We start from the raw sequence: 22,320 nt of genomic DNA on the forward strand, positions 1-22,320 counted from the left end.
TTTTCTGACAGTCTTTCAGTTTTGTGCATCTATCCATCCATCCAAGAAGTTGGAGAGAAAAAGGATGGATGATGGAAAGGAAAGCAATAGGCGTGTGAAAGCAAGAGAGAGATTTGCTCACATAGAGACGTTTAAATCCTCTAAAAAATGTGCTGACCACATTCATGACAACAAACCTCAAGAGATTTAACAGAAAGACTTCTATTGGCAGCAGGAGAAAAATGTCAGGGAGCATCTTTGTGCATTTGTAAGTCGATATGTTCTCCTGTTTTATATGAGTTTGTTTATTTGAACGTTTTGAAGACTACCTTTATTCCAAATATACCATGTTGGCATGAGTGCACATGGAAATATATTCATTTAAAAATTCGTAATGAGCTCAGGCAGTAGTCAAACCAGTGAACTGAACATTACATGCATCTGTGTGTATGTGTGAAAATGCCTGAGACAGGGACAGGTAGACAGAAGGGCTGACAGTCCAGGTACAGTGGGGGGGCCAGTGTCAGCAAACGGTCAAGAGACTCTTAACACCAGGGGGTACAAACCACTCACACACCCACTCTTTGCTTTTTCTAGCACATACACACTTATACAATGTCTACACCTCGCTAACCCACACATCTATGTTGTGTTTAGGTAAGTCCAGACAAGCAGCTTTTTCAGCTGCTACCTGCATCAGTGGTTGGCCAAAAAATGAAAAAATAAATGGGGGCTGATAGAAACAGAGGGCAGGAAAAAGGTAAGTGTTAGGATGAGAGAAAATTATTGACTAAATGAAACAAATGGGACATAGCTTAAAAGAAGCATGTCAGTGATTTAAAGCTTCGAGATTACAGATTCATAATATAGTGACATATTGAAACAGACACAAAAACTTGTGGTTCTGTCAAAAAAAAAAAAAAGATTTGGGGAAAATGTTTCACGTGTCTCTGTGTGTATTTATGAAACACCTGTAACTTCTGCTTGTTCCGCAGTGCACAAAGACACTGTGCAAACCACCACAAAATACATAACTATGGTATAACTAGCCATGCTAGTAATATACTGTAAGAAAGCAGCATAATATTAAAGCAGAAGAAAACTGAATGTTATGTTACTCATGGGAGCAGTTAAACTAACTAAGGCAGTTTCCAGGTCAATCGTGTCCTTCCCTGTCAAGGACAGTAACAAAAAGCAATAAGCTTTATTAATTTCTGCCCAGATAGTGCTATTACACGGTGCAGTTAGATTCTAAGATTAAGTACTTTTTCTGTATTTAGTATTGTTGTTTTTGTCTTGTTCTTTTGTTTTTTACATAAAAATGTAATTCCTCAGCTGAGAAGGGCAGATACTCACATGTGGTATGTTGCTTTGCGAATGTATTTACATCACAGTATGTTGTATTTTTATATAAACCAACATTAGGTTGTAAGTTCAGATACTAATTTCTTATGTAATTTGTTTGCAATTTGTCTGATGTGCTGTAAACCAGAAAAGTTGAATGTAACAGAGGCTGGGAGAAACTGCTAGTCTTGTCACACTTTCAAACTACTTTCAGTTACACTGAGGCTTTTTTCTCTTGTACATAATATAAACTCTTACATGCAGACTCTTAATTTTACTCTTTCTCTTTCCCATATACCTAAAAGACCCAGTGCTGGGCTAAGCTCACTTCATAAAGAGCCCTCTCTAACTACCTCATCTATTTTCCACCAAATTAACTCTCTCTCAGCACTGATTAATGATCAAATCTAAATGAATCAAATTAAAAATTGAAAATTATATTTCCAAAGCCCACAAAAAAGAGACAAGAGGAAGCTAGGGGAAGAGTGAGAGTGGGCTACCTCCTTTTAACAAATGAGCCTTCAAATCATAAAGAATGGGCAAGAGGGGAGAGGAGGAAAGGAATGTGGAGAGCGGAAAGAAGAAACGAGTAGAGAGGGAAGAGGGAAAAAGGCAACGGGAACGTAAATTTAGCGATCAGAAAAAGAATTAATGCATATAGAAAAAAAAGGGCAAGGGCATGGAAGAACAGTAACAGTAAAATGGGAATTGGGAAAAATTGAGTTTGAATAAATAAATGCTAAAACACATTAAGCGATTATTACAAAATAGTGTAGCAAAGGGGGAAAAGAGGGAAGAAAGTAGTTTACAGGCTATGAAATTATAGGAGAAGGAGAGAGTAAGTCCCAGCTAGACAACTTTTCACTCAAACACACAAACAAGTATCTAACAAATACCACAATTTGTTTTGCATCACAAAACATTTTTGTTATGAATGTCAGATGCACATGAAATTGCGCAATTAATACTGCATATTTACCTTTTCAAAATACAGTAGGTTAAGCTACATGCCTTGATTATACCACTTTTGTCATAGTCTGTGCACATTCATATACACACCCAACTGACTGACTCTGTGACAGTGATGAAGGTGAATCATTCCTATCGTGGGAATATTGCTGTCTGTCAATAGCACGATCTGCACTGATCACATCAGCATAGATTTTTACACTGCACTGGCGTCACTCTGTGTCAGCGAATGTGTGCGTGTTCTTGAACAGTTGAAGGATTACGAGCCAAATGCCTTTGACATCTAAGTGTGCATGCAAGAGAAAGACAGAGGAAAAAACAAAAGAGGGTGGACAGAAAAACACAATGTGGATTGATTTCAGATGATCAATGTCATGATAAGAGAATGAAAGAAGGAAAAGAAGTGAGAGGTATGGAACAAAGTGAAGAGAGGAGTAGGTAGACAAATAAAATATCTGGATTTTGGTTGAGAAAGAGAAAGAGGCATCACAAAAAAAAAATAAAAATGGAGGAACGCTGAAAAAGTCAAGACACAAGGAAACTGGACGAGGACAGTATAGAATGATAGAAGTGGTAGTAATTTTAAAGCTGTAAAAAAGCTGAACACCTTCTCCCTGACTCTGACCTATTGTGTGTTTTAAACTGCAGTGTTGATGAAATGACATCCAAGATTGTCCCTATGTGTTCAATACAATTGGGTTACAAAGTTACAAAGTTACAAAGTCATGTAACTGCTGTTCCAATGCTTCAACATCAGAAAATCAGAAAATCAGGTTATGTAGCTCAAATAAAAAAAACAAAAAAATGTAAGAAATAAAAATAAAGAAGCGAAATGGACGTGATGAAAATTGGGAGAAAAGTGTGTGCGGTGATGTTTGTTTCGACCAGAACAGATCAGAAGAGCATTGCCCAAGGCAGTGGGCAGGTGGCTGTCACTGGTGTGTGAATCTGTGAGCGTGCGTGAGCTCGAGTGAGATCCTTAAAACGTGGCTTTATTTTTGCTTTTTAAGGCTGTGTTCTCATCTTCTGTCACTAATATTCCTCTTACATAAATAAATATCTTTGATTGTTGGATAATAAAATAAACAAGCTGCTGAGTGATTTTGGGACATTTGGAATGTGTCTTTTTTACAAATTTTCTTTACATGCCGTCCTTGAACGTAGGAAAAATTTATCTTCAGTGATTTGTTCCACCGTTATTTTTGCCTTCAACACAAATTACCGTCTCTGGTGTCATCCCTAATGAACTGCTGGAAAAAGAGCTGACCCACTTTGGAAAGTTCGCTGGTGGCTTTAGAACAGTTTCATTCCACTGCAAAGACGTCAGACTACAGCGCATTCAGTCTCTTCTGAGACATCTACCTGAATGCCTCTTTTCCAGACTCAGGAAGTATCTTTCAAAGTCAATTATTAAAATGCCGGTTTATGAAAGCTTTGCCAGTATGAAATGTTATGTATAGTATGACATTGGACACAAATGCTATTCGTGTCTGCACAAAGGACCCCCACACACTGAAAACAGACATATGAGATGAAATGCAAGAGAGGAGCAGTGGAAGAAAATCAAGGTGATAGCCAGAGATTAGCAATGACAGGTGTGCCTCAGAATCGAGGTATAACTGCATCCTTTTTGAATGTTGAAAATGAGGAAGACAACATGTTTCCAACATTGTATCTGATGGATGAGCAGTCACACATTTGTTACAGGATATCAACTGCTTTTTCAATGAAATCTTTGGCAGACAGTCTGTCAAAGCTAGACTTTTTCCAGATGTTGATTGATTTATTAAATCTCTTCCAAAGATAAGGAGAGTGGTTTGTTGTGAACAGCTGAACAAACCAAAAAAAAAAGGTTAAATCTGAAAAAGATAGTGACTAAATTGAGGAGGAAAAATTGAAGAAAAGTACAGCAAAAAGTCCTGAGCACAGAAAGTGGTGTTCTCTTGGAAGCATTTCACTATCCTCTTTTTCTTCTTTCTGCTTGTTATGAATGTTTTAAGAATGGGAACATTAAACATCAATGGGAGCAAGGATAGAGAAAGGCGAGCAGTAACAGCCGAGCTTAGTGGAAATAAAAACAATGATATGATCCTTTAGAGGAAACACAGCGTATTAGATAATGAAGCTGAAGGAGGAATTGGTTTGAGGGGGCAGTGTTTTCTTAGTTATGGCACTAATCTTAGTGTGGGCTGTAGCAGTTTTATTTTCTTCATTTTAATAAATGCTTCAATGTGTGAAGCGGAGTAGGGTAGGACCCAAGTGGTGAAAGTAACGAAAGTACATTCAACGGATAAGACATTTTTACTCACAAATGTTTATGCTCATAACTCAACAAGAATACAGCGGAAGCTTGGAGATCTGGGTAACAGGCCTTGGGACAATGGACGGAAGGCTTTAGGCAGGTTGCTGCTTTCCAGGGGACCACCATTTCTTTTGATGAACTTGAGGTTCATCTCAGGTTGATGGGCTTCCTGACAAATTTCAGAAGAAATTCTAGACTATGCTGGAAAAAGGAGCTATAAGAAGTTCTGATAGACTGTTTAGACCGAGCTGCAGTCAAGGGCAGCTCTGACATTGCTACCCAAAAAAGAGGTCTCGACTAGCTAAAGAACTGCAGATGAGATTAACTCTGATGTACAGACTGTAAAATTTGTGTTAAATGTGTTTATGTAACACACTTAAAGATTACACGTCAATCATGTCAATTAAACATCATTTCCTAAATGGATTATTATGAATAATTTGATGTGGATTTTTTTGGATTTGAGAAATCCAGAAAATTAAGACATTTTTGATTTGTTTAAACTCCAGGATCAGGAAAAGGCATTTCACAGAGTTGATCATTATTATTTATTTAGAATATTAGAGGTCTTTAGTTCTGGCAAAACTTTGACTATTTGGATCAGGTTGTTGTATTCAGGCACCACTGTTATTGTAAAAGTGGGGGAAGGACTTAGCCGACCTGTCCCTATTCAAAGAGGCATCAGGCAGGGATGTCCAGAGTTGACCTTTGCGAATGAAGTAATAATCACAGTGAGCTTGTCAGCTATATGCTGATGATGTGACACTTTTTATAACTGGCCAAAAGGACATCAGCATTTTTGGACAGAAACTGGCACTATATGAAGAAGCATCTACTGCTGGTTCAAGGATCATTTTAAAAGACAGTCTTTTTTTCTTTTTTTTTTTAATCCAAAGTACTTTGTGACATAGCCAAGATGTATCTGATTAACCTTCTAATAGGTCAGGCATGCATGAGCATCAAGCATGAGCTGATGTGAAGATCAGATCAAAGTGATAGGATCTGTAAAAATAAAAAAAATAAATAAAAAAAATAAAATTTGTGTATCATAAAATGTTATCTGACACTGAAGATTTTGTTTCTGTTTGGGGAGTCATTAATGTCCAATGTAACTGGTGTCCTTTGCAATGTAATGGCATATTATCTGACTTTTGCATTTTTATTATTCCACTGAATGTAGGTATGTATTTATTCATTTATTTATTTTTGTGTATTTCTTCTTGAGGGTTTTGGGTAGTGGGTTGGGCTAAAATCGTACATATGTTAAAGTTTTGTTTTAGTTATGTTTGCTGGCAAAAAATGATGCCAATGAAGGGTTTGACAAAGGTCAAAGGTCTCCTCTCTTCCCCTCTCCTCAAAAAGAAAGTGTACGTGAGAGAAAGTGGACCACTTAGACAGATCTCTCGTCACACCATCTCCATTATCGCTCCTTTCTAGCTGGGATGCAACTAGATGCCATTTGCACACACACGGACTCGCACACACTCATGCAGGACAGATGCTACAGGGCCAGATTTAGCTACAAGTTTCCCAAGGGGAACACCAGACGCCACCAGTTGTCTGGCGCTCTCCTCCTTTGTTTCCCCTCTCTTCTTGTCTCATTCCCTCTCTCCATCACCCACTCTGCATCCTTTATATTGTTTTTTTCAGCTTCTTCTACGATCCTGTTTATTCACTGACCCTTAAACTGCTCCTGGTCATTTCATCATTTTTTAACCTTTAATAACTCGCATCTTTCAAGGAACGAGTCTTTTTTTTTTTTTAAGAAATGATCTTTATATGTTTATCAGCCAATTGTTTTCAGCACAGTGTGTATAAATGCATATGTGTCGAGTGATGAAATTGGACAGCAGCAGTCAAGATCACTGAGCTGTGAGGGGAGTTATGATGCACACTACACCAGCTGCATATACCCACACCAAACACACCCTCACAGACTGGGGCCTTCCACCCGATCTCCCTCATTAGGTCTTAGGGGCCGTGGGGAGCATGGCCAAAGTTGGCACAGATTGTTAATGTGTGTGTATATATGTGCATGTGTGGGGCATTATGCCAAGGTTTATATTTGCAGTCCGTGGACTTGTCCCTCTAGTAGTCCACCATCTGAATCCAGCTGGCCGTTAATGGCATTATAGAAATGGAGGCTTTGGTTTTGGATTCAACACATTCTGTCTGTTTAACCACGATTCATCAGACGTGGCATCATCAAAGCTGCTGTTGTAAGAGAGCAAATCTGTCAGTATGAGCATATGTACAGTATGCACGCCTACTGAATATTGCTGGCTCCTGGGTTGTGTGTCTCTGCCAAAGCGTTTCATGTTCAAATGTCTGATCTGTGTTTTGCTGTTCACGATCATTCTATGCATTACTGCTGATATTGAATGCATTAAGTCGGTCTTGCCTTGCCATTTGAGCACGGAGGGTAAGAACTGACAGCAACATTGTAATTACTGTTGCTTTTTTGCAGATTTAATTAAATAAAAAAAAACCTTCTGGGATTGTTAAAAATCTCTTTCAACCTTCTTTCATTTTAATATGTTAATTTTTATAAATTTTTTTTTACCTGCAATCACACCCTTGTTCTCTCACTACCACTCCCCTCTCTCTAGGCAGATTTAAGTCCCGCCTCATGACCTTTTGGTCTTCAGCTGACGCATCATTATGACCTCATTAAAAATGGACAGACAGCCATTGCCAGAGGGGTAGTTCTCATAATGTAACCAGGCCATTTAATTGCCTTGCTCCAGAAATTAGCTGCTACATATTGGTGGGTGGGTGCCCTGTATTTGTTCCTTCCTTCAGTTTATCCCCTGCTCGCTTACTCCTCGCCTCCTCTTGTCCTCACAGTGGTGGCTGAGAAAATCCAATATTTTACATGGACAAGTGGGAGTGCATTCACATGATCAGGTGTGTGTTTAAGAGAACATGTAAAGAAAGAACTCAACTCAGAGTTGGTTTACTGACCCTCTGGCCCCTATTCTCTCCTTCTTTCTCAGTCTCCAACAAACACACGCACTTCCTTGCTGCCTCACTTGCTCTTCATCTCACCCTCTCTGTCTCCCAGGGCGACAAAGCTAATTTGAGGCTGATCTTGCCCTTAGGGGTAAACTACAGTATCCACACACACAGAAAGACACACACTACTCCATGTTTTCCTGCCCACTCCACCCTTACCACTTTATCTTCACCTTTCTACCGTGAGCTAGCCCCTGACAACTATAGTTAGCCCTGATACTAACTGATCTAGCCACTTACCATTTATATCTATGCAATTTTGCAGTAACACTGCTTACAGCCAGAAGGGCAGTATGATACATGGTAGGCAATGCTCCTAAATTAGTGTTTTTTGTATATGAAATAGATCCATTGTCCGATTTATTAAGATGCTTACCTGGGTAGATTAATTATGTTAATTAATTTTGATGCTCTGAAATGCTGAGAAGACTTACTAGACCTAAATATGTGCATTATGCAGAAAACTCTTTAATGAACTCACATTTTTGGAAGGAAAACAAGAAATAACATAAAGGTTGAAATATTCACAAGGTTTCACAAAGTAAAAAACTTTTCTTTTATAGTTTAGCAATAGGAAATCACAACTTTTTTCCTGATATTGCATGGTTAATATTTTAAGTCTTTAAAGTCCTTTCAGTAAATTTTTCCAGACAAAGTATGGGTCATGATGCGTTTAATATCTTGACCAAATTCAAGGGGGAAAAAATGGAAAGTGGAAAATTTGAGAAAATCAGCAAGATTTACTAGTTCTTTAAAAATGACAATAATTTGTATATTTTAACAGAACACCTCCAGCAGAGTAAAACTAAGGTGAAGGAAAATGTTCAGTTCTTTTATATAGCTGTTGATCATTTCAAATTTCCCAAGGGTTCAAAAGGAATTAAAACATGGAAATAGGGGGAAATGGATGTATCAATTTTCCAAATGACCTTTATTCATATGTAGAGCGAGAAACCCCTGTATTAAATTCACACATTGCACAACAAATGGGGTGGCTGTGGTCTGTCATGTTGATGTATAGATATGTGGGCCGATGTGTGTGCGCATGATATATGTGTGTAGAGTACGGAGGCAGAGGCAACAAAAGGCAGCTATTTGTTTCCCTGCTTGGGACAGAAAAACACCGATACAATATCCCTCGGCTACATATAGCACATTCCTTTACAATAAAATAAGTGGTTATCTATGAGACTTAAGAGCACATCAGTGCATCTGGTTTTGTTTTCCCTAGATTCCAACTTTTACACAAACTATAGATGAAAAAAAATTACTTAAAACTGTTGTATTAATAGCAAAATGTTAATATAAATAAATTGCCTTGTGTGACTTTTTTTAGACGAGGGAAATGTGGTTTCTTTGTAAAGCAGGAGGATGCAGCCTCAGCTGTGTAAACTGCGAGACTGGTGAAACTGCCAATAATACATGCTATTACACGTGTGTGTGCGTGTTTGTGGCCACATACACATACTCGAGACAAAACAGGAGATGAGACATAGGTTCTGCCTACGTCAGATCAACTGGGAGAACAAACGCTACGACAGCAGCTTGTTGGGAGTGTGTGTGTTTGTGTGTCTCCTTTTGTGAGTGTGTGTGAGTGGAAGAAAGAGAGCGGCAGAGTCGAGCGCTTCTACACTAAAAAGAAACTTCTGGATAATTCTGAAGCTCACAGTGAAAAGTTTCCTGAATTTCATATTTCCTTTGGGGTGTTTATACAATAATGACAAGGTTCTTGTCTTTCAAGATTTCATTATGTGTACAGCTATATTTTTATACTTTTTAAAATCTCCAGTACGTCAAGATGTAAATAAATTCAAAAAAATGTGTATAGAAAGCTCAATGTGCTGTCATGTTTTTGTTTTCTTTCTATAACAGTTTACCTGAACTGATTAAAAAGCAGCGGGTATGGTCCCGACAGGATGCACAAAAACATGAAGGACAATGGCTATAAGACATTTAAAAAAGCATCAGAAAGAGTACAGTAATAATGAGCGGGAGAATAGTAGGGCTAGATGAAGACAGAAATGGATGGAGGAAGGGCTGGCAGGCATCGGCACAGGCATGCTCCCTGACCACTGTAGGGAAGGGGGCGTAGGCCAGGTCTCCCATCAATTACAACCTTGACCCTCCTCTCTTCTACTCTTACTCTCTCACACGCTTTCTGCTTCATTCAACCATCCTCCCCCTGCCTCTCATCCTCCCTTGGTCCCTCTCCTCTGCTCCTATAAATCAATCTCTCTCCCCACTCCTCCCCATCTCCTCCCCTCGGTTTCTTGCACCTTCCCCCTTCCTCTATCCCTCTTTCTCTCTCCCAGTCTTTCTCTTTAACACTCGCCACTCCTCTCTCTCCTTTCATCGTTGGAAGTGCAGTGGGAGTAAAAAGGTCAGAGGTGGGCAGACAAGAGGGAGAGAAAGAGGCAAAAGGCAACATGGGAGTGTGAAAATGAGAGAGTGAGTGTATTTAATCAAAGTGGTGTGGGGGCAGATAATACCGCTTGTGTTTTTTTTACCTTTCAACACCACTGAACAACTGCTGAGCGTCGCCGTTAACCTGAAATTTGTATCTTTATTTGAGCAAACCAAAATTAAAAGCCATGTATACAGTGTTGTTAATTGGTCTGCGTGTGTACATGCCCTTATAAATTTCTGAGTGTAACTTGTGAATTTAGATGTTAAAACTAAACTCAACCGTGCATTCTCACACACACACACACACACACACACACACACACACACACACACACACACACACACACACACACACACACACACAAATTATCATGTAGAAGTTGCATGTAGCGTTGTTCAATACGTTCATACAAATGAGTAAGCTAATACAACGTTATGTGAAAGTTTGCTTAAGATGCAGAATACCTAATTGACGTTAAAATGCTACATGTAGCACATTTAGCCGAAAAATATAAAGAAGAGACCTTTTCCCTTACCCTCCCTCAGCATGCCAACAGTCAGACACTTCATGAAGCGGCAGGCCTGGCACGACTTGCGTCTCCTCTTGGTGATCTCGCACTCATTGGTGGCTGGACAGCTGTACTCAATGTTGCCTGCGGCACGTAGACATGTTGGAGAAAGATAGACAAAAAGGTTTCATTTCAGATAGACACATCAGCACAAACACAGAGCACACAGACACATGTATGCAATACAACAAACCATAAAATGATGACTATGGACAGAACCTCAGAGCAAAAATGCTCCCAGTTTTGGCATTCATGAAGGGTTGTGTGGACTTTGCATATTCTCTTCATGTCGATTTTCATTTATCCATAGGTTTGGATGGGAATGTAGGTGGTTGTCTGCCTCTCTGTTCTAGCCTTATGACTGGCAAACTATCCTGGTTGTACCCTGCATCTTGCCCTGTAGCACCTGGGATATTCTCCAGCATCCCTTTGACCCTTGCTGGATAACCAGTTAAGAAAATAGATGGATGGATGGATTGAGCTACCTCTGTCTTGACCTTTGACAGACCTGCAGTATTTTGACCAGAAAGTGTACTGATATATGTAGGCTGTGTCAGATTAAAGTGGCATATAAGCACTTGACAGGAAGAATATATCACCATGTTCTGCACAGACTTGAAGGAAGGCTTTCACGCTAGCATTACGGGTGTTAGCCACAAACTAATCTAATGTCATATGTGTGCAGTGTCATAGAGAGCACCAAGTGATTTCATTACTGAAAAATAAGGTTTAGAGTGGCTTGTAGATGGGCGAGGAGACAAATGTTTCCCAGTGTTTATTAAACTGCCCAAAATTTTGCCCATTTTTAAAATGTTTTTTCAATTAATTATTCAAAATGTTTGTTTTATTTTACTACAAAATTGGTTGCCAGGAACACCACCTGTATTGCTGTTTAAAAAACACAGAAGTGTATCTGTGTATGCACTAACAGAGGTGATATGTCTACGTTACATGAGACCATAAAGTCAACTAAGATTGCGTGACTTAGCAGCAGGACAGGCGGTGACACTTGGATGCAGTGTTGAAAGCAAGATTATTAACCGAAGTCTATTAACTTCACAACCGAGGCCAACCAAAACATCACTCTGAGTGAGTCTAATAGCACTTCTGTGGGTACTTTACTCTTTCTCATACGTACTGTATTATAGTAGTATATTGTCCTATCTTTTATTTCCTTATACCTTTTATATCTTTTTAATTTTACTAAAATATACTGTACATCTAAACGAGGCATTTTAACATCTTTTTTGGCTCCTGTGGCCATTTTCCTCTCATTTTTTTCCTTCCCACTTGTTAGTCTTCTTATTTGCAGCTCCATTTCTGCTCATTTCCTCCACTTAATTATTTACTTACTCCCAGTTCAGAACAAAACATAGTTATGGATTTGTTGGAACAGCTTGAATTGTTACAGATTGCCCAACCTGTTTCAATGTTCAGGTTTATTTATCAGTATTAAGACCTGCATTCGGATGTGAAAAGAAAAATATCCCTTTCTCTTTCACCAATGCCCACCTGATAACTACAGTATTCCAGCAAGCCAATACATCTCCCACTGAAACAGAGTAAACAGTGATTACTATTGACTGCTGCTGTGGAGAGGATGTTTTCTCATTACTGGCCTGATTAAGGGGCTAGTTAGCTTGGGAAAACGCTAAATGCACAAACACTTCTTAATGGGTAACAAGACACCCATTAATTGGCCTTGTTAGTTAAAGTAAAGGCTAAACATGCTAGATGCTGAGGGAACCCTTACAGTCTAATGGACACTATATGTGGGACTAGTTAGCTTATACACGAGCTTTACATGCTGATGATACATGAGGAGTAGAATAATTCAGCAATTAAGAAGGACACTAAGGCTAAATGTGCTAATGAAACAGAATCTGAATGCATTAATGGGCCTTGCCATTTCAAGAAAACTAGCAAGGGCTGCTAAATTGTTAACTGCAGCAAAGAGCCACTTATACAGCTGGCAGCATTAAGAATAAATATTTAAAACCCTCACTGTGATGAAAAATGTTAACAGCTACACATGCTGATTGCTACTGTGAAGGTAAGTGTTAACAGGCAATAACAAAAACCCATATAATTTATTGATTAAAGTGACAGCCAAGACAGAAACATCTGTGAGACTTCAGATTACAGTACCTGACTGCAACAACACCTAGAAAAAAAATCTGTGGACTTTAGTAATACACATATTTATGCAAAATGTAGTTTACATCAGTCTAATTCATACACATTCAAATGTGTCTGTTACATCTCATGTGATAAATAAACATGCACTGTATGCTGAATCCCTTTCCATGTTCAGATACATATATGCATCAGAGTAGGTGTATAGGGCAGGAATTACATTTGAAAGGTTTATAACAGAATCTCACTCCTCTCTGTGCAGGTATGCCTTTATTTCTCTCTTTATGTGTCTTACAGTGCACAGGAGTAAGCTTAGATCAGAGAGGGTCTTGGAGGCTCCTGTGTAAAAAAGGCAAGTTTGTATGTGTGTGTTTATGTGAATGACGGGGTATATACGAGGGCCTTAAATCCCCTGCAATCTCTTTTGAGATGTTGGTATGTCCACCCTGCTGCATGACAATTGATCACTATTGTACCGATCATGTAATGTGAATGTTACTGTGTGTTTTGGCTTGCCATCCCCTATGCTGTATCTCTTTTGCCTCTCCTAGCCTGATACCTATAACCCCCCTTTCTCATATACCTTTTGCCTTGGCACTTTGGCTTTTTATACAATAAGGAACAGAAAATATGGGTAGAAGGCAGAGTTGAAAAATGGATAAGGGTTCTCAGTCAAATTTGAATTCACCACAATGCAACTCCTGCACAAAGTATGGATTTTGCAATATTCATTTAAAAAAAGAAAACACAAATATGTATTTATGCCTCCTGAACTATTGAGAAATGTGTCTACTACTGAATAAACATCTTTAAGTCAATATGGGTATTACTTAATACTACCCTAACGATTTCTCTTTAGTCTCCCACCTGACATTTTTACTGCACATTTTGACTGCTCTTTGTGTGAACATCACTATCCCCTTCTTCATCTTGCTCTTTCGTGCTCTCCACCGCCTTTCTTTTTCCACTCTTGTTGGCTCTCTCTTTCCATTTCATTGCCCTATACCTCCCTTTTCCATACTTTGCCCTCCTCTTCACTCCCCTTTATCCCCCTCTCTCAATAAGGGAGTGATAGATGCAGGTTGTCAGGTGTCGCTGGACTGACGCCACAGAAACAGCAGCTGCCAGAGCCACTTCCTCCACGCTGCGACACACACATGCACAAACGTGCCAGCGCGCACATACCCCTAATTCCTTCCTACATCCATGTGCCCAGTCCACCCTCCCCTTTCCTCCTTTTCTCTCATTCCTTGTCTCAACTTATTGTTTATCTGTACCTCTTCTCTCCGCTCTTCTCCTTTCCTCTCCCACCCCATGCTCTCCTCCCTGTCCAGCTGGAGGTGTTTTTTTGGTGATTACCTGCGGTTTTATTGGCTAATGGGTTGAAACATACCAATATGTCTGCTGCTGCCCATCTGAGGCTGGCCCTGCTTTCCTGCCAGGACGCACACACTAACACACAACCATGCATAGGAATATGTGCACAGACGTGCACATAAACTTGCATTTGGATGAACAGAAGCCCACACGCAGAAGCAGAACATCCACAGTATCTGAGGATAAGTTGCTGTGTGTGGTAGCCAAAGATAATATCATAACCCAACTGGTCCACTGGATCCAAGAAAGTAGTGCTATAGCACAATAATAAGGTAAAATATTACATTACCATTACAATTTTAAAAGGTAAAATGATAATTAAAGTAGTTAGTTATTCAACCTTTAAGGTTTGAAAATGGTGTATTACAAATATATAAAAAACAAAAAAACAGTGAAATTAGAAGAGAAAGGGACATATCACTGCTTTCAAGCTATTTAATGTCACACTAAAATTAGGTTTTCCAGTCAAAACAGCATCATTATCTATATGTTATCTGGGATATTGTACTTAATCTGTAGCTGCGTTCTATCCTAACCTTTAACAAACCAATAAATGACATGAGACATAGAGTTCATCAACTATTTGACACCACCGCAGTGACAGATGAATTAAGGGTTAAACCTATCCACATAAATATTCCATGGCTATATGCGTGTTGATGTCTTTGTATGACTGAGCGACTGTGAGTTTAGGTGTGTGTATGCATGTCTCTGCCTTTGTCGTCACATGCGTGTGCTCTAATCTATTTGTCAGGGCTGCACCGTGTCCTGATCTCATCCTATAATAAACACATACAGGTCGTTTCCAGGTAGTGGTGACCATCTTGTGAATGTAGGACTTCCACCCCCTCACATCTTCCTGTCTCTCTCTGTCTCTGGGGCTTTACTGGGAAAGCTGCTTATCAGAGGCAAAAGAAAGCACCGACAGATAGGTGGATGGATGGAAAGGCAGATAGATGAATCCTGTCTGATATGACTGACTGACTGACTGACTCAATGGATCGATGATGGCTGGCTGACTAGTAGTGTGCTTATTGCAGTAGCAGACTGACTGACAAGTGGGCTGTCCTGCTGACAGATGGGGCCTGTTAGTTATTTTTAAAAAACTTGAGCAAATCATGAAGGATTATAACACTAACACAAAGGTTTTCAAAAGTTTACCGCCTTCTTTCTATCTATCTATCTATCTATCTATCTATCTATCTATCTATCTATCTATCTATCTATCTATCTATCTATCTATCTATCATCAAATTTCTACTGTGAAATTAAAAAACAAAACAAAACACAACACAAAGATCATCAATCAAGTTGTTAATCTTCCTGTACAGTATACTGTGCTTCATTCCTGGCACTCCTCTCATCATGTGGATTATTCTCTATCCTTTCTCTCTTCAACCCCTGAACTCTTGATCTTTAGACATGACTCGTGACCCGACTCTGATGCTACGTTATCGCACAGACAACAAGCTTATGGCTAAACCGCTTCCTGTGATGTATGAGCAGCTAGATCTGGGAATGCAAACACTGCTCCAAAATTATTCGTGAAGAAAAGGTCAAGGTTGAGGTTAAAAAGTGGGTGTAGATTTTGGGGGTTGGTTTATGTACCTAGATAGATGTATAAATGTGAACGTGTGTGATGGGGAGAATGGGTGAAGGGGAAAGAGGAAATAGGCTATGTGGGTGTCCTGGTGGCTCACTTAGAGGAGGAGGGAGACGTACCTTATAAAAAATCTGGGTTTACATCTGGCCTGAGGCTTTCATCATATGTCCTGAATTTAGTTCAGGTGTGTGTGCATGTCTGAGTGTGTGTGTAATTTGATTAGTATGTTCCTTTTATTAAAAATAGTATAAATATTCACTTTACTTTTATCAAGGTTTTAGGTACTTTTAGGTGAAAGCTTTTTTAAGGATACCATTTAGGTCAATATAGAGAGCATCATGCTTACCTCAAACATATGACCTTGCTGTCTCTGCAGCCAACCTACTAACGTCTTTACATTTTTAAAAAGTTTCTTTATCTTTGATTAATATATATTATTTATATTATTTACTGCTGTCTTTAAGACACTGTCAAATGGATTTACAAAAACAAACAAACAAGCAGCTATTCTAGTCTAATCTTAAACAATACACAACCACAGATTTTGATGAAAAAACTGGTGGAAGAACTGAACCACTAATAAAAATATTAAAACAAAACCAAGCGAGATAAACTAAATAGTGGAGCTTAAACAGCAAGAGGCAAGATGTAGAGTGAAATGTAGACAAGCGAAACAAAGACAAATGTAGATACAAAGTTAAAATAGAAGCCAACCTTGGATGGTGCGTTTGAAGAAGGCCTTGCAGGCCTCGCAGGATGCCACTCCATAGTGGTAACCTGACGCAATGTCCCCGCACACAAGACACAGCCTCTTGGGCATGGAATTCAACATGTACTCGCACTTAATTTGTGAATCTTCCCCAATGGTTGATGAACAGTCCTCATAACGCTTTGATCCAGGGCCGCCAGCAGGTCCTAGGGTCCCTGCGTTGGAGCCATAAAGGCTTGGGGAGTCTAAGCCATTGGGGTGACCGTTCATCGTGGACGAATATGAGCCTGAGGCGTCGCTGGAGCCACCAGGGGAGTGATGGTTTAGACTATCAGTCAGGGAGGCAGGACTAGACGGCTCAGTCTTTATAAAAGAGGACGGACAACTGGACTCAAGGTGGCGCTCCTTACTGGACATTCTGCAGAGAAGCCTGAGAGAGTGAGACAGAACAAGAGGGGAAAAAACATTACAGGAAAATGTTAATATGAAGAAAGATAATCATGAGTGTGGAAAGTTAGGGGCACTGCATAGGGGAAGGGAGAAATGTAAAGTCATATTCAGCAATATTTAATGACACAAATATATTGTGGTTCATTGGGGAAAACCACATTCATGAGAGTAGCGGAGCGGCATCTAGAGTACCACAAACACATCCCCATCCACGGGGCCAAGATCATCCGTCACCCTCCAGTCAATAGCAGCGTGTTCTACATGAAGGTAATCAGTAAGCAGCTCCTCTGCTGCTCAGTCATCCCAAAGACAGCACATACACAAAGAGACATACATTGTCATATTCAAGCACAGCTTACAGTCTAAAAAGTTACTAAAAGCTGCGCGATGCAAAACAATAAATGTATGCATATTTTGTATGTATTAAATAAAACTCACTAATCAGAGCCAGACTATCACTGTAGTACTATTCTTACATTCTCCTTCCCTTCGTATCTCCCTCCTTCCTCTCCTGCTTTTCCTTCTTCCACTCCCTAAGGAGGCTGGTGTCTTGTTAATGGCAGTTGTAATTAACGGCTATCTTCTCTCTGTCCATATCTCTCCATCCTTCCCTTTGTCTACCTTACTATCTATCTGCCTCTCTCCCTATCACTTTCTATTCACTCCCATCTCTGACTGTCTCTCTTTCTCTTCCTCTACGCATTACTACTCTCTGTCTCTCTAACCCTGCCCTCCCTCCTTTCTCTCTCCCCTTTCATTGTTAAAGGCAGAAAGCACAAAAGGGGTTTTTAATTAAGGCAGGATGCTGCTAAACGAGGGGCTTCTAAAGTCCAGTCGGCCTGTAAAAGATCCCCGTTCTACAGGGACCCATAAAACACAGACAGTGCCTGGTTGGAGAATGGGGAGCTGTTCAGGTGGGGGAATGAAGAATGGATATAGACAGGAAAACAGAAAGGCAGACAGGCAGACAGCTAATGCAAAAGACAGACAGAATGGGGAAAAAAGAGTAGTTGCAGGACTGCAGTGACTGATGATTGTCTACTGACAAACAACACCTTTTCTTTTAATTTGCATCTCAGCTTTAACATGACTGATATGCAGAAAGAAGGCCTGCAAAAAACCTGCAAACGCATTGTAATGTAGGAAACACTCTTTTCCCCTGAAATTTTCGCGTTCAAATGTGAATTGACATTTATGATATAGAATGCTTTGGCCTTTTCACCTTTTTCATCATATATTAAACCCTTGCTGGAGGTTCTTTTAATTCAGTGACTCCATTTATCGTGGGTTTGCGGTATTCACCAGTGTCTATAAATCCATTTATCGGATGCTAAGTTGGGCCTTCAGTTTGGAAAGAGGCTGACATTGTGAGAAAGGTTTGGACACAAATCAAGGAAGAGAAAATTAGGGATAGAAAGAGAGTCTATGGAGACATATAGAAGGAAAGGCAGAAGCACAGACAGTATCAGGTGGTACAGAAAAAAGTGTAAATGGAAAGGAAAGAGATCGCAAGAGGATGTCTATGTTCTGTGTCTATGGGATGAAAAACAGTGGTGACAGAAAAAGAGAGTAGAACCATTTAAGTAGATGATGTGATGGTGATGATTTAATCTCTCCTTTCTCACTCTTTATGCTCTTTTGTGGCCCCTCCTTTTGACCGTCAATCCCTCTGAGTACCATTAAGCGAAAGAGTTTAAGTGCCAAAAGATCTCAGGCGCTTTTTTCCTTCTCTCTCAAATTCTCATCTATCTATCTTTCCGTTCTCCATTCCAGTTTCTTCTCCCCCTTTTCCCTCTATCTCGTCGTTTTTTCCCTCAGTGCTCTCTCGCGCTCTCTAACTGTGCTTATAAATGAAAAATAATGGCAGTCGAAGGGGGAGGAATAAAAAAGAATAAAAAAAGAAGACACGCATGCAGAGGAGAGGAGAAGAGGAAAGAAGATTAAGAAATCACAGCCAGTGCGCTGTGCCGAGCGAGAGGTTGAATGCATTTATGTATGTATGTTATCAGTATAATTATGGTGCTATGTAGCGATGGCTCAGTGCTGAAAGAGCAGTCTTATTGTGCTTGTCTGCTCTTCAGATGAGTGTGAAGAGAGAGAAGGGGTTGGGTCTCTTTTTAATCAATTCTTTAGGTTTTTAGGTGTTTAAAGAAATGTAAATAAAATGGAAACAGCTCGAATGTGTTTGCCGTTCTTTGCCTTTATTCAGACAAGGCTTAAAGATGTAAGCAGTGTTTTATGAGATGATAACAGTAAAACACAAGGAAGCAAAGTAATCACATTTTGGTATTAACGGTTCTGCTCAGTTCCGTTAAAGAATACGGTTTTAACGTCATTCTCTTTTTGCCATCTTTAAGATTTTGATGCTCGTGATATTGAAACCTACACAGTTACAAATATAGTCAAGTAATTAGCACATAAGCTGATTGCTCTATATTGAACAGCACTATGTATCATGTACGGCAAAAAAGAAGCAGTATATCTTATAGCATAAAATAATCACTTTGCACTAACAAACTTACTGCATTTAATGTATTTTTTGTATATTTTGTATAATTTTAGGGAAATGGCTATGGTACCAATGTTTTTTTAATGCAACAGTAAACAAACAAACAAACAAAAAAGATTAGCAAATGAGGTTGAGCGGATTTATTTAGGTTTATATTTTAGCAGTAATGCAAATTATAAAACTGGCCATTTTTAAAGCGGCCAAAGTCGCTGCTTAGTTCTTGCAGACACTGAATATTCTATTTAGGTGTCTCTTATTGAGGGAGACCACACCAGCACACACACACACACACACACACACACACACACACACACACACACACACACACACACACACACACACACACACACACACACACACACACACAAATGACCGCCTTTGCTTGTATCCATTTCCAAGTCGATCCCTGTCATTTTCTCTCTCTTTTCAGGCCTATTTCTTTTTTTCATTTCTCACTTGAAGGAAGGCACAGTTACTCATAAAAGATGAATATGTGGAGGCATGGGGAGGAAAGGAAGAAAGGAAGAAAGAAGAAAGAAATGCTTTTTTGTGTGTTTTGAAAGAAGGTGGGCCACTTTAGTATGACAAGCTGTCATTACAGTGGTAGGGTGATGCAGTGGCCTGACAACTGGCGGGGACAAACATACAATCATCGTATTAGAGAAACTACTCTCTGCCTCGCTCTGTGCTGTTTGCTGTGCGCTCCTTTAGTCTGTGTTTCTGTGTGCACTTGCACTGCTTTATTATATACAATCTTTGAACAACTACCTCGCTAGATGGCAGCCATAAACACAAACTGATCCTCAAACAACTCTAAATTGTTTTCACCCACCCCTACTGGGCTGAGGATCATAATAGCAGAAGAGAAGAGAAGAGAAGAGAAGAGAAGAGAAGAGAAGAGAAGAGAAGAGAAGAGAAAAGAAGAGAAGAGAAGAGAAAAGAAGAGAAGAGAACTAACATCGGCTTGTCACTACCAAATCAGATAACTCTCAGTTTGTTGATAACTTCTCTGATTGTCTGGTTGCTTATTTTGCTTGCCCTGGGCTCTTCTGTCAATGTTTCTAAAGGGCCGGATCTCCGAAATAGCATTACTTAGTAAAAGTATTACCATAACAAGTGTCATGGGAATTTAAAATGACAAAGCTGCATTTAATTATACGTTGCCAAACTTTGGCTTCGGATGGTGTAAAGATGTGATGGCTTTCACTGCCTTACTGCTTACAAAACATATCTCCAAAAAATAAAAAGCAAAAAAACCCCAGCTAAAAATAAGAAGAGCAGAAGAAGCGGAGAGAGAAACAGAGAAGAAGAAGTGGGAGCAACAGAGACAGAGCAGGAAGAAGTGCTGACAATGTAGCTACCTCGGCTTGGCTAATACCTTTCCATCACACCAAGCATTGTGCTCTCAATGCTGATAAGAACACACAGTCCAATAAGCAAAAAGGGGAAAAAAAACAGTGAGAGAAAACCTTACACAATTCTATCTAGATGATACCAGCAATGCTTTGGGAGGGAGAGGAAGTGAAGGAAGAGTGGAAGACATAAAAGAAAATACATTGAATTAAAGAATGGAGTAAGGAGGGGAACAGGAGCAAAAAGCATTTACATTTACATTGTCATAGTCAAATGAATAGAATGATTTCATCAATATATTGAATTGCTTTTTCAACACTTATACTGTTCAGTTTGTTTTTCTTTCTCTCTCTCTATTTTAAACAGTCTCCTATCTTTGGAGGGTTGTTGAACTCCATGTCAGTTAGTTTGATACAGTAGTGAATATGTTTTCGCAAAAATAGGAACACAACAATTGCACACAGCAATTTCAAAGACGTAGGTGACCACTCTTATGCAATTACAAGCAATGACACGTCCACTTTTTGCTTTGTGGTGGCTGAAATCATGTATCGGTCACGTACATACAGCAAAATCCTGTGAGTCTAACGTTGAACCTGTGTTTTATGTTGTGCATTCTGCAAGATAACTGCATAGTTTAAAAGCAGCGAAATAGAGCTCAGAAAAAAAAAAGCTATGCGTTGTTTCAGTGTGGGTTTATGTGTGTGGAATCACAGTGTGTGGGTGATTATAGTTGTTTTCAGTGACAAAAATGAATAAAAGACAAAATAAAAACTCCAACAGCGACAGTCAATCTAAACCACTCTCCCTCCTACTGGGCTCTTTCCCCTCTCCTTTTTGCTCCTTTTAGGTCTCAATCTCTCTCTGTCGTCGTTTCTACTTCTCACACACAAACACCCCCTATCATTTCTTGTCCGTCTCTCTATCCTGTCACACAAGATGTACACACACACACACACACACACACACACACACACACACACACACACACACACACACACACACACACACACACACACACACACACACACACACACCAGGGAGCAGATCAATTGTTACAGTGTTAGTCAGGGCAGGAAACCTGTAATTCAGTTCATTGGCTGCAGAATAAATCCCTGATTACATACAATCAATTTGACAATGGCTAAAACACATTCTGCCCGATGGGCTGTTGGGCTGTAAAGACTGGCAGAGGAAAGGAAGTGTAAGTGTGTGTCTATATTCCTGTGTCTGTGATTGTGTGCGTGAGAGTTTAGACACTATGAATTCTAGTATGAATCTAAATGCGACGGATGCAAATACATGGTTCACACGCAGTGTTACAAAAAAGCGAGAAAGACTTAGAGAGATATTCTACTGGGTCTAAAGCTGTAGTCTAGAGAATAACACACGCATCCCTATGTGATTGGAGAAGCGTTGGGAAGCAAAACACGCCGGGTGTTCTCAGCCTCTCTCCATTGATTAAGAATTATGTACTTTTCAAACTGCAAACTTTTCAGGAGCATCATGTTGAGTCTGCTCATATAAATACCAGTTTTCAATCATCAATGTGCAGACTTTCAGTTCACCATCCGCTCTCCTCGTGCTTTTTGTTTCTCG

At 39.6% G+C, this 22,320-nt stretch overlaps 1 protein-coding gene across 7 annotated transcripts in view; it reads right to left on the bottom strand.

Moving 5' to 3' along the window:
• The window catches only part of esrrga (estrogen-related receptor gamma a), a 71,907-nt gene that overhangs the window by 32,451 nt on the left and 17,136 nt on the right, over nt 1-22,320 (bottom strand). For 4 of the 7 annotated variants that reach the window (XM_026171462.2, XM_026171444.2, XM_026171479.2 and 1 more), the window contains 2 exons: nt 16,415-16,839; nt 10,540-10,668 (listed from right to left, as the gene is read on the bottom strand). In XM_026171462.2, the coding sequence (XP_026027247.2) occupies nt 10,540-10,668; nt 16,415-16,839 (554 nt within the window). The remainder of the gene's footprint in view (nt 1-10,539; nt 10,669-16,414; nt 16,840-22,320) is intronic. The other 3 variants (XM_026171471.2, XM_026171454.2, XM_080299613.1) reach the window with 1 other exon arrangement.

This window comes from Astatotilapia calliptera, chromosome 1 (assembly GCF_964374335.1).
Source record: "Astatotilapia calliptera chromosome 1, fAstCal68.1, whole genome shotgun sequence".
Taxonomy (NCBI): domain Eukaryota; kingdom Metazoa; phylum Chordata; class Actinopteri; order Cichliformes; family Cichlidae; genus Astatotilapia; species Astatotilapia calliptera.